Below are 11,818 nucleotides of genomic sequence, written 5' to 3' on the forward strand. Positions count from 1 at the left end.
CAGGATTATCTTCTGTGTCTGTGTTAATTGTTTTCCCTTTTCTTTGTTGAAGAGGGTCTGTGCAGTCTTTCTGCCTAGTCCACCATCTTGCCGGACCTTTTGTCTTTTCTTATAAACTTTAGATCAGTTTGTCAATATCCATGAAGTAGCTTGCTAGAAATCTAGTTGGAATTGCTTTGATCTAGTTTAAATTGCAAAGAATTACAGCCAGCACCACAAAGTGTCTCTTGCATGAGACATCTATCTAAATTCAACAGCATATTCTAGGAAGGAGGTACAAAAGAACAGCTGGAGGACTATGCCATGGTAGGTTGGCAATTAAAATCCTAAAGAGCAGGTAGGGAAATAACCAAATGCACTGACTAGTTTATAGGCTACTATTTAGCGCCCTACACCAAAACCAAACCAAAATCACTACCATCAAGACAATTCAGACCCATAGCAACCCCCTTTGGGTTTCCGAGGCAGTAAATCTTTACAGAAGTAGATTGTCCAGTCTTCCTTCCGTGGAGTGGCTACTGGGTTTGAACCACCAACCTTCTGGTTTGTGGTCAAATGCCTTAGGCACTACGCCATCAGAGCTCCTTTAGTGCCTAGAGTATATCCTTTATACACTCTCAAGCCTGTCTCAAATTCAAGTAAAGTAAAAGCTCACTAAAGCTCTCCTTGTATCAGCTATCCGGAAAGCCCACAAGGACAAACTACTGACCTGTGTCTGATTACAGCAGGCTTCCTCTAATTGAAAGACATTCAACAGATACTTTGATCCTTTAAAAGGGGCTTACAAAACCCAGTTAATGATTTAGGAAGAAAATGAAAGATCCATCCTACCTGACCCCTTACACAAAAACTACAAACTGGGCAAATATTTAAACATAAGAAATGAAATTGTAAAAGCCTAAAAAATAAAACCCAGAGAAGTTATACTACCAAAAACTTAAAGTAGTAAAGCATGAATTCTAAGGCTCAAATCTCACCTCTACTGTTTACTAGCTCTGTGCCTCTGGGCAAATTCTCTATGCTTCAGTATCCTTATCTGTAAAATGGGTGTAACAGTGCTACCTCAGAGTTTCTGGGGAATAAGCTATAATCAGAGATAAACACAGGCAGAACTAAGAAAGTTAAAGCCCACAGTACATGCAGGGCTAGGAGGCAAGGCTGGCTGCAAGAGGAAGCACTGTAAAAAGACAACATGGAGACGAGAAATGGAGCAACACATGGCACGAGTGCATCAGCCAATTCTGGGAGCTCCAGAGCTTTAGGGCCTGCTCCTCCCCAACCTCTGCACCGCCTATGGCATCCTTGGCCTCGTTTTTTCATTATTGTTGTAATGATATATGTAACACAACATTTGCTCGGTCTCAATTTTACAAGTAGGCCTGAAATCTTTTGCCATGATACTCAGGATAAGCTGATAAAAAGAGCATGCTGAAACACCAAATGGTAGGATCAGTCAGGGAGGCAACGAAGGGCTCTATGACAGAATTATTTACACAGGATGTTTATGGAGTCTTACACATTTATCGTGTAGTCAGCAAGATGTAATTATGTTTACAAGTCATTTTAAAAGGCATCCAGTATCCTACTAACTCTAAATTTCTCCAGGAACATCAAACCCATTGTCACTGAGTCAATTCAGACTCATAGTGACCCTACAGGACAGAGTGGAATGGCCTGATTACATTAGATTTTGAAGCGAAAACAAGCATCAAGAACATTTACCCTTACAAAGCAGCAGTTGCCCACCCCTCTTCCAAATGAAGAAAAGATCCGGTGTCAAAATGTCATACGTACCTTGCAACCTTGACCATCTTTGGATTATACTGCTTGACCAAGGAAAGCAGAGTTTGCATTGTTTTGCCAGTGTCAATTATATCCTGAAAAAGAAGACATTTAAACCGTACACAAAATCCTCGGGGCTTTAAATTCAAGGTCATTATAACACCAAAGAGCCACGTCTAACAGAGTAACACTGTTTGTTCAGGGCAATATTCTCACCAAAATTCATATACCAAGATAGTCTGGAGTCTGTAAACGCTCTGGTCCTCAGCAAATCATAGGAATGCCAGTTCCCAGGACTGGATTTTATAGACACAAAGAAGCCAATAACAGCAAATTTGAATACATGCATGTTTTCTTTGTTATGCTGCTGTCCTTTGTTACTAAAGGTATTTTAGATTTTTTCCCCCATCAATTCAAGATAGGGGCTCTTTCTCCTCAACTCTCCAATGCAGGTGGTTAACAGACCACACTTTGAGAAACACTGTTTTATACCATCTTAAAAGGTCGGAAGGAAGGTTGGGCAATCCTACTTCCGTAGTGATACTGCCTTGGAAACCCAAGGAGGGGTCGCTATGAGTCGGGGCCGACTCGACGGCACATAACAACAACAACAACAACAACAAAAGGCATCCAGTATCCTACTAATTCTAAATTAGTAAGGCTTTACTATACAAAATGACTTTACATGAAAGTCAATCTCAGCTGTTCAGTCAAAAGCAGGGCATTATTCAAAACAAACCTATCTTTCATGGGGAAAATCTTTCTTTAACTGTAACCCTAATGCTCTTCCATGAAAATACTCTTTCAAGAAGGGGTAGCACCATGCTTCCCAAAGTGGGGTCTGTGTGGCACCCAAACCATTAGGGTTGGGCTTACAAAAAATGCAGATTTCTGGGCTGTGATGGACACAATTCTGAGATGGCTCCCGAGATTCCCACCTTCCTGGCACACTACCTGGAACATCCCCTCCCCCGATACGGCTGGGACCTGTGAAAATGATGAGCTAGCTACTCCCTTGATCAGGTTGTGTTATATAAGAGTGTCGTTGCGGCGACTGGAGATTCTCCTGCAGGTTTTGAAGGAGCAGGCTGCAATGCTGGAAGAGAGCCATGTGCTAGGACCTGAGCAGGAGCCCTGCCCAGCAGCCAGCAAGGAGATGGGAACCTCAGTCCTGTAACTGCAAGGAACTGAATTCTGCCAGCAACGGAAATAAGCTTTGAAGAAGACCCAGAGTCTCATGCGAGATCACAGCCCCAGCCAAAAGCCTGACCGCAGCCCGGTGAGACCCTGAGCAGAGGACCCAGCTAACCAGGACTTGGACTCCCGACTCAGAGAAACTGACATGATACGTGTCTGTTGTTTCATTCAAGCTGCTCAGTTTGTGGTCATTTACTGGGCAGCGCTACCCCAGACCAAAGGGATCAAGCTGAAGTGAGACTGATGAATTCACATTTCTAAAAACCATCTAGATCACAGGGCTGCCCACACACACTCAAAACCCACTGAAACCCACTGCTGTCCAGTCGATTCCAACTCAAAGAGACCCCTTAGGACAGGGTAGAACTGTCCCATAGGTAGAACTTCCAAGGCTGTACTCTTGGAAGCAGACTGCCACAACTTTCCTGCAGAGTGGAATGGCTGGTAGGTTCAAACCAGTGACCTTTGGTTCACACCTGGGTCCTTAACCACTGTGCCACCAGAGCTACCCTCTCATGCACACCAACCCCTTGAAAAGGGATTTTGAAAAAAAAATCTACAACCCAAAGTTTCTAAAAGTCTTAACAATAACAACTACTAGTTGGAAATTACTGCTGCTCCAAAACCATATTGTACATAAATGTAAATGTTCTTTCCATTTCATGCAATGAATCTTGGAATTAATTACATTCATTCGAATGTAAATGTTCATTTCATTCTGCTGGTGGGAGTGTGAAACATACAATGACTTTGCAGTAGGGCTCAGTAAGGCAGCCAGACTAAATAAAACAGGGAGATCACAGACAAGTAAGTAAGTACATACATATAAACAGGCCTCCACAAAGTGTTCAAAAACCAAAAACCAAACCCAATGCTACTGAGTTGGATTCGACTCATAGCAACCCCTCCTTAGGTTTCCGAGGCAGTATTACTACGGAAGTAGATTGCCCAACCTTCCTTCTGAGGAGTGGCTGGTGGTGAGCAGGAAAAAAAAAAAAAATGAAATATACCAATTTTTTTGCATTATCCAGTAAAAAAATTATTAAACATTCTTTTTTAAAAAGCCTCACTCCTTTACAACACAAGCCCACCATCAGAATTGGCAAAGAAATTATTTCCCTGTTTTACGTTTAGAATGGTGCACACTAAGTTAGAAAACCATCAACAGTATATTTAAATAAATGTAGAACTTACTTCAACAATCAGGACATTCTAGAAGAAAAAAGAAAGAAAAATTATTACAGTGAGTCAGACAGTGTTTCCAGTTTAAGTCATATCACATCCTAACAAATTAAGGAATTATCAAAATTCATGTTTTAAGATATTTTATTGTATCAAACATTGCTATAGATGAGTGGGCCATCTGTTGGCATTTGGAACTCTTAAACACTGAAAATTTCACTGCAATGCAATTTTTCAAAATAAAATTTGACTCCTGGTCATTTGTTAAGAGGCTTTTATTACTTAAACTGGCAGTTTAATCTTGGACAAGTTATGAAATTTCTCTGGGCCTCAGTTTCCCACGCAAAATAAGAAACTTAAACTAGGTGGTCTCCAACACTAACATCCTAAGAACTGTAATTTGTATGTTGTTGTGTTGTTTTCATATGCCATCGAGTCAGACCCGACTCATAGCGACCCCTCCTTGGGTTTCTGAGGCAGTATCACTACGGAAGTAGATTGCCCCATCTTCCTTCCGAGGAGTGGCTGGTGGGTTTGAACCGCCAGCCTTCTGGTTAGCAGTCAAGTGCCTTAGCCACTATGCTACCAGAGCTCCTGTAATTTGTATAGTAACTCCAAAATAATTTCATTCCTTACTATATGACCTCCATCCAAAAGTCATTTTCTATTGGGCTGAAATGGATCTGAATTTTCTGAATCTATCCACATTCTCAGACTAAAAACTATCGCTCCCTCCCACCATAAACCCTCACCCCAAATTCTACATCTCAGAATTGCACAGCTGAAAGATCCATAAGCAACTGCCTGCAAAGCAGATGTTCTTTTGCCACTTTTAGCATAAAGGCAGCATTTTGCACACTGATTATAATCGCTGCCGCAAGAGTCATGCTGTATTTTGTATTTGTCATTCTCACACTGTCATATAACAAAAACATCAAGATTTTAATGTTCTTTATTTTCTCCTAAGCCAGTGCTTACCAGGGCAAGGCATACCAGCTCCACTGGGTAGAAAGAAAGGAAATAATTGGAAATTTTTTAACCTCACCTTGTTTAATCTGTAGCTTTGCATGTGTTTTACAATATAAGTAATATTAGCACAATAGTTCTTATATATGGAGTAAATGCTCAAAACATTTTTTTTATTGATTGGGTATGCAAATGAAAGTTTGGACAATCACTGCTCCAGGTATTAAAAAGTAAATTTACATGCTTCACTGTCTTGAAGCAGTTTATTGGTAGGGATTAAGAGCTCTTGGAAGCTTTGCCACGTCCACGTGAAGGATGAATGGAGGAAGGCTAGGCCTAACTTTGGGCCACAATGCCCACTGCTTCACTCTCTGAGCCATGCTCAGTGAAGCAGCCCTGCTGTCATAGACAACAGCAGCCTCTGGGGAGCCTATTTTACAAGCAGGAAAACTTTACTTATTGAGAATGGTGCGCAGGATAGTGAGAGAAAATAAAAGACACACCCAAAAATGAGAGACTCCAAAGGCACACAGCAAATAAGGAACATAATTAAGTACTATCATCACACTCAATTTTTATGAGGCCGCAGTAAATTTTAATTAGAATGCAAATATATTAATATATTTTTTAAAAGCCATGTGGCTATTAAAACTACCCAGAGGGACTGAGTAGTTGAACCTGTGGGCTCAGGACCACAGTTGCAGGGGACATCAAGCTCAACTGGCATAACATATTAGACAAAACATTGTTCCACCTCCTACTTTGGTGAGTAGCGACTAGGATCTTAAAAGTTTGCAAGCTGCCATCTAGATGCAACGATGGGTCTCTCCTCATCCAGAGCAAAGAAGAATGAAGAAAACCAAAACTTCATGGAAACAATCAGTCCTAGTGACTGACTGGTACACCATGCGATCTGCAGCCTATATGACTGTGAGACCAGAAGAACTAGATGGTGTCTGGCTACCACTGTCAACCACTTGGAAGGGGATCTATGTAGGAGATCCTGGATGGAGAGGGAGAACAATGTGGAACAAAACTCACAATCATTTGGAGACAGAAAAGAAAAAGGAGGGGTGGGCCAGGTTTGCTGGTCCGATAGAGCCTGGTGAGACTATGGCCCCTAGCTGCTCTTCAGGTCTGGAATTGAACCCATACCTGTGGTTTCCAGCCAAACAAAAGACAGGCATATGAGTTGAACATTTACCTGAGGTAGATACACTCCTTGAAGAGAACAATCATGGGAGAAAGAAGGGCTGCTTATGCACAGGGAGACAGCTTAGGGGCAGGAGTGCAAGGAGGGATGGACATAGGGAAGAGGTAACTATGGGGAGGAAGTGGGAGGGGAGCTGTTGCATTGTGGTAAATTGTGGTCAATGTCATGAGACAAAGTGTATGTGAACTGCTGTATGGAAAGTGAATTTGCTCTGTAAATTTTCACCCAAATCACACACACACACACACACACACACACACACACACAAAAGCCATGGGGCTATTCAGATGAATCCCAGTATAGTGCAAGGAACACCAATACTGGAGTTAAACGTTTTAGGGCTGAAATTTTGGCTCTGTCACCCAACCATTGGCCTTTTTCTTATCTACAGAGAAGGGATGATATACCTTCCTCAAAGGGCAGCCACAAACATGAAATGAGATAATACAGTAATGTAGCAACAGATGGTTAAGAAGTGTAGTTCCCCTTCTTTCCTCCTATGTTGTTGTTAAGTGCCATCGAGTCGTTTCCAACTCATAGCGACCCCATGCACAGCAGAAAGAAACACTGCCCAATCCCACGCCAGCCCCACAATCCCTGCTATACTTGAGCCCATCATTGCACAGTGGCTGAAATGATGGGCTTTCCTCCTATATCAGTTAATTTGTTCCTTTTCAAAAGACACTGAAAAGTTAAATCTTTAGCAAAATTGTATATAATCAATTAATGGACCAACTGTTGTTTCACAGCACCTAGTAGGTGGTTCTCAACCCAAGCACACCTCAAGGATGACACAGCCCCATCAGTAACCATGGCTCACTGCAGCAGTGAGCCACACCATGTGGATCATTTTTCACTTTGAAAACTAGCATGGGATTAGAAGACAGAAAAACTGAATTCTAATCTTGGCTCTGCTACTAAGTAGCTGCACAATCTTACAAATGATACACAGAGAGATTAAGTCACCTACCTAGGGTCAGTCATATAGTTAGGAAGTACTGAGCTGGTATTTGACCTAAAGCTGCCAGACTTCAGAATCCACACTTTCAGCCGCTATAGTATACTACTTCTTCACCTTCAAAGCAACTGTGTGAATCTATTTTTAAAAAGAAAGCTGACTTCCTTCCCATATATTTTCTGAAGGATCCCAAATTAGACTCCTAAAAAGGCAAACAGAAGGACTTGGCGATATGGGCTTTTACGTTTAATGCTGGACTCCACTGCCTCTTTGCTATAGGACCTAAGTAAAGACTCTAAGGGTTAAAGAACTCTACTTTAAATGCATACATGGCTAAAAGCACTATGTGCTATATAAACTGCCTCTCAGTGACTGACTGAAGGAACAGTGTTACTAATTAAATGACTCCAGGCATGAAGTACTTTCAGGAGACATACCTTTCCAGTTAAAGTTGAGAGATCATCTCCACCAATTACTTTTATGTCCCCTGTTGACTGGTCATTCTAGTAAAAATGAAAGAAAAAAAGTATGTATCTACTTGCGTATACATACACAATTTAAATCATCAAATGGCAATTAGAAGATTTAAGAAATTTGCTATCTAATGTCCATAGCATTATGACATATTCTAAATGATATGAATTATAAGAATTATGTTTCTAGAAATGAATGATTAGGTAACTTTCAGCTAGAGATTAGTATAAATTGAAAAGTCCTAGTTAGCCATTAATAATCTGGATGTTTTTAAGAATTCGAAAAATAGGGCACACACATTTTCAAATGGGCAGTACTAGGGCAGCCACCCATCTTCAGTCACGGTCACCTGAGAACCGTGAGGGAAGTTATTAGCATGCCAGTACTTAGTTCTGGCCCTGTACCATTCTTATGAGTTAAGCAAGTTACAGGGGCAGGTCTATATCACACCCAACTCCAAGGATATGTCCCTGAAAGTCTAGCCCAGACCCAGCTCATCTTCAGCACAGTCCAAGAAACCAGGTCTGATCAGTAATCATTTAAGGCATATCTCTTAGACTCCCAGTTTTCCATTACCACAGAGTCCAGTAGAAACTCTTACAGGAGTTTCAAAAGGAAATTCTCAGCATCCACTAAAGTCGGTGATGACAATGACTATAATTTGGCTGTGCTGGATTCAAGACAGAAAACTGGGGTAAAAGAGCAGGTGAAGGCAAGAGCTTAGACTTGCTCTACCAGAGAGCAAACCATGCCACCAAGCTCCAGCAATTACAATGGTGCAGTACCAGCACAGTAACAGACAAAGAACTCAAGGAACAGAATAGAGCCCAGAAACAGACGCAGAAATACATAAGGATTTAGTATATGATAAGGATGGTATTTCAAGTCAGTAAGGAAAAGATGAATTACTCAATAAATGGTGTTTGGTCAACTAGTTATCCACTTGGGGAAAAAAATAAATTATGGTCCCTACCTCACAGCATACACAAAAAGAAATTCCAGATGGATTAAAATCTAAATGTGAAAAATAAAGCCATAAGTACACTAGAAGAAAATGTAGGAGAATATTTTCACATTTTCATTGGAAAGGGTAAAATGTAAGCATGGTATGACCCAAATTGAAATAAAATATCTGTAATAAATGTTCCTGTCACATACTGGGGTCTAACAGTAAGAACTCACAAGGGGAAGGGAGAAAAAAAAACCCACCCGACAGGAAAAAGGAGCCCAAATATATTTAGGCAATTCACAGAAGAGAAAGCCATAGCATATAAAATGATAGCTATGACTGTTTACTTATGCACACTGACAAAACTTAAGTCTGAGTATGTTGGCAAAAGTGAGGGGAAACAAACATTATCACTGGTAAGAATATAAAATGGTAGCCTGTTTTGAAAACAATACAGTAATACCTGTGAAAATTATAAACATGCATGCCATATGACCCCACAATCCCATTTGAGGAATCGATGCTACAAAAACGCTCACAACTTGCAAGGGTACATACAAGGATATTCACTGTATCATTTAAAAAAGAAAATATGGGAAACAATCAACATGTCCTTTAACAGGGAACCATTTAAATTAAGTTTACTCATAAAATATAATACTAAACAGCCATTAAAAAATCTTAATACAGTGATCTATACATACTAGGATGGAACAACGTCAATTAAAAACACCAAGTAGTAGAACAATGTGTTATCTATGACAGCATTTTTGTTCAGCACTAAAAAAATAATCGTAACAACAATCACCTCTGTGTATGAGAATGAGGGATGGTGAGCCTTTTTACTTTTACATGCTTCTACTTTTGTTGTAGGTTTGTATATATATTTCTAATTTTTATGGAGTGTTATTTTTGTAAAACCACAAAGGGACCAACAATGTTGTTTTGCAAAGTAAATATAAGATACGGGTAGTAATTAACTGAAGTATGGCTTGTGGTATCAAAACAAAATACCCATGCACATGACTTTTCATCTTTAAGGAAGCAATTACAAATGTGCCTTATTCTAATTAATTTTAAACACCAGAGTTTTACACATACGGTATTACGAATGGCACCTTCCCCTAAAAACTGTACAAAACTTGAAGTTTTAATGGGAGTAAAAGATGACTGATACTATCAATCATGTTAAATGGTGACATCTTCTGCAGAAATTTGGTATTACAGTCCAAGTGCAATGGACTCCCTTTTATACAGAAGAAAGGACAAGAAGAGTAAAAATCCAAGAACTGAGCAGTGGAGTCATGGCTATGGTGACAGAATAAGAGATGAGAAAACTCCAAGCATACAAGACCCAGATGTACTCCCAGCATCCAAATCCCCATCCTTGCATTTTCCCTCAAAGTTTCTGCTGTCTTTTCTGAGACTTTTTTTCATGGAAAAATAGTCACCTTTTAAATGAAGGGTAATAAAGACGATCCATTTGAGAGCAATGTATATCCATCACTGAACGTTTGGATCAAAGCTTCTATAGAAGAATCTTGATCAAAAAAGGAAAAATGCAGAACAGAATTTCAAATTCTCATGGATTCCAGACTTTCTGGAGCCATGGAGTCTGGATAAGCCACTGAAACTAATGCCCTGAGATAATCTTAAACCAAAAATATCCCCTGAAGTCTTCTTGAAACCAAACAAAAGTTTAGCTTAACTGGTAAAGAATGTCTGCCTTGAGCATTGTGGTCTTTTATGACCTATCTACATGGGATCACATTAACAGCAACTGGAAAGATTACACAGGACCCTTAGGGGCAATGAGTTTATGTTCATGGGGGAGGAACAGTTAGAAAAGGAGGGGGAGAGTGGTTGCCCAATTCAAAGAATGTGATCAATGCCCCTGAACTGTACGTGTCGAAACGTTGAATTGGTGCATGTTTTTCTGTGTATATTCTCAAAAAAAAAAAAAAAAAAGTAACAGTATAATCCACTGCTGGAATACTAGTGTTAAGTGCCCCACCTGTACACAAATGGCATCTGTGGATCAGTAACCCCAGCTGGGTAGCCAGGAGAATTTCCCTTCCTCCTTCCTGGTAGTCTGGAACAAGTCTGCTACCTTTCTGCTTCATTATATTAGAACGTCCCTTATGTGCTTCATCTTTAATTACGGTGAAGTCTGGGGCGACAGGACTGGCTTGGCTGAGGGGAGCATCCTCCAGAGTGGCTCTTCCCTACATCCCATCTCCTCGATCCAGACAGCCTAACCTGTCCTTAACTCAGAGTGTCACTGTCAACTACATAAAACTGAAGAGAAGCTCTTTGGGTCTGCAAATACCTACCATTAGGCAGTGCACATTTGCCTGTGGTACCATTTTGTCTACCTCTCTTGAGTGGAAATAAAAAATGAGAAGGGAAATAGGGGAAAAAGAACTTATTTATTCCTATGTGTTCATCCATAGGAATCTGGGAAAGCTCTAGGCAGCACTAAGAACTGCAGCTCAGTACATGAAGAGAGGATGGGCCAGAAAAGAACTGTTTGGGACAAATAGGTAGACTAAGGGCACAGAAGAGGAAGCAGAGAGGCCAGTCACCAAGGCTGGGTCCTCAAGGAGGTATGCCTGGGAGTGTCACTGAGCTAAGAAGTCCTGGCTCCACATCCCCTTAGCAGCTCAGCCTTTTGTAGCTTGTTGTTTGCAGTGCACTTCAGATCATTCTTTGAAGGCCCCAAAATGACAATTTCTTATCGGGAATCACTCATTCCCTCCACTCCAGTGAGGCACCAAGTCTGCCACACTCACATTTCCTTTTCCCCTCACAGTCCTCTGCCCTTTACCTATTTCCCTGCACCCTGATCAAGTATCAGCAAAAGTGAGAGTATTAGAATGATACACTTTTAGAGCCAAACTGCTCCTCAGATGACAAAAGGGAAGACATCCCATTTTCTAAAACATATATGGAGGAAAAAAAATCAGTCTGGAGGATATGCCCCTAGGGCAATTTTACTTATCTGTATTTTAAGAGTTCTTTAAAATGAAAGGACAAATATTGTATTAGTCCGTTATTGTAAAAGTTAAGGAAAGGTTTATCTATAGAAGGAAATTTT

At 40.5% G+C, this 11,818-nt stretch overlaps 1 protein-coding gene across 1 annotated transcript in view; it reads right to left on the minus strand.

Moving 5' to 3' along the window:
• Nucleotides 1-11,818, minus strand: part of HPRT1 (hypoxanthine phosphoribosyltransferase 1) — a 30,946-nt gene that overhangs the window by 9,477 nt on the left and 9,651 nt on the right. The window contains 3 exon segments of the mRNA XM_042782298.1: nucleotides 1,795-1,877; nucleotides 4,174-4,191; nucleotides 7,736-7,801. Of these exon segments, the coding sequence (XP_042638232.1) occupies nucleotides 1,795-1,877; nucleotides 4,174-4,191; nucleotides 7,736-7,801 (167 nt within the window).

Source organism: Orycteropus afer, unplaced genomic scaffold, assembly GCF_000298275.1.
Source record: "Orycteropus afer afer isolate SDZICR_OR568_19922 unplaced genomic scaffold, OryAfe1.0 scaffold00287, whole genome shotgun sequence".
NCBI classification, from domain to species: domain Eukaryota; kingdom Metazoa; phylum Chordata; class Mammalia; order Tubulidentata; family Orycteropodidae; genus Orycteropus; species Orycteropus afer.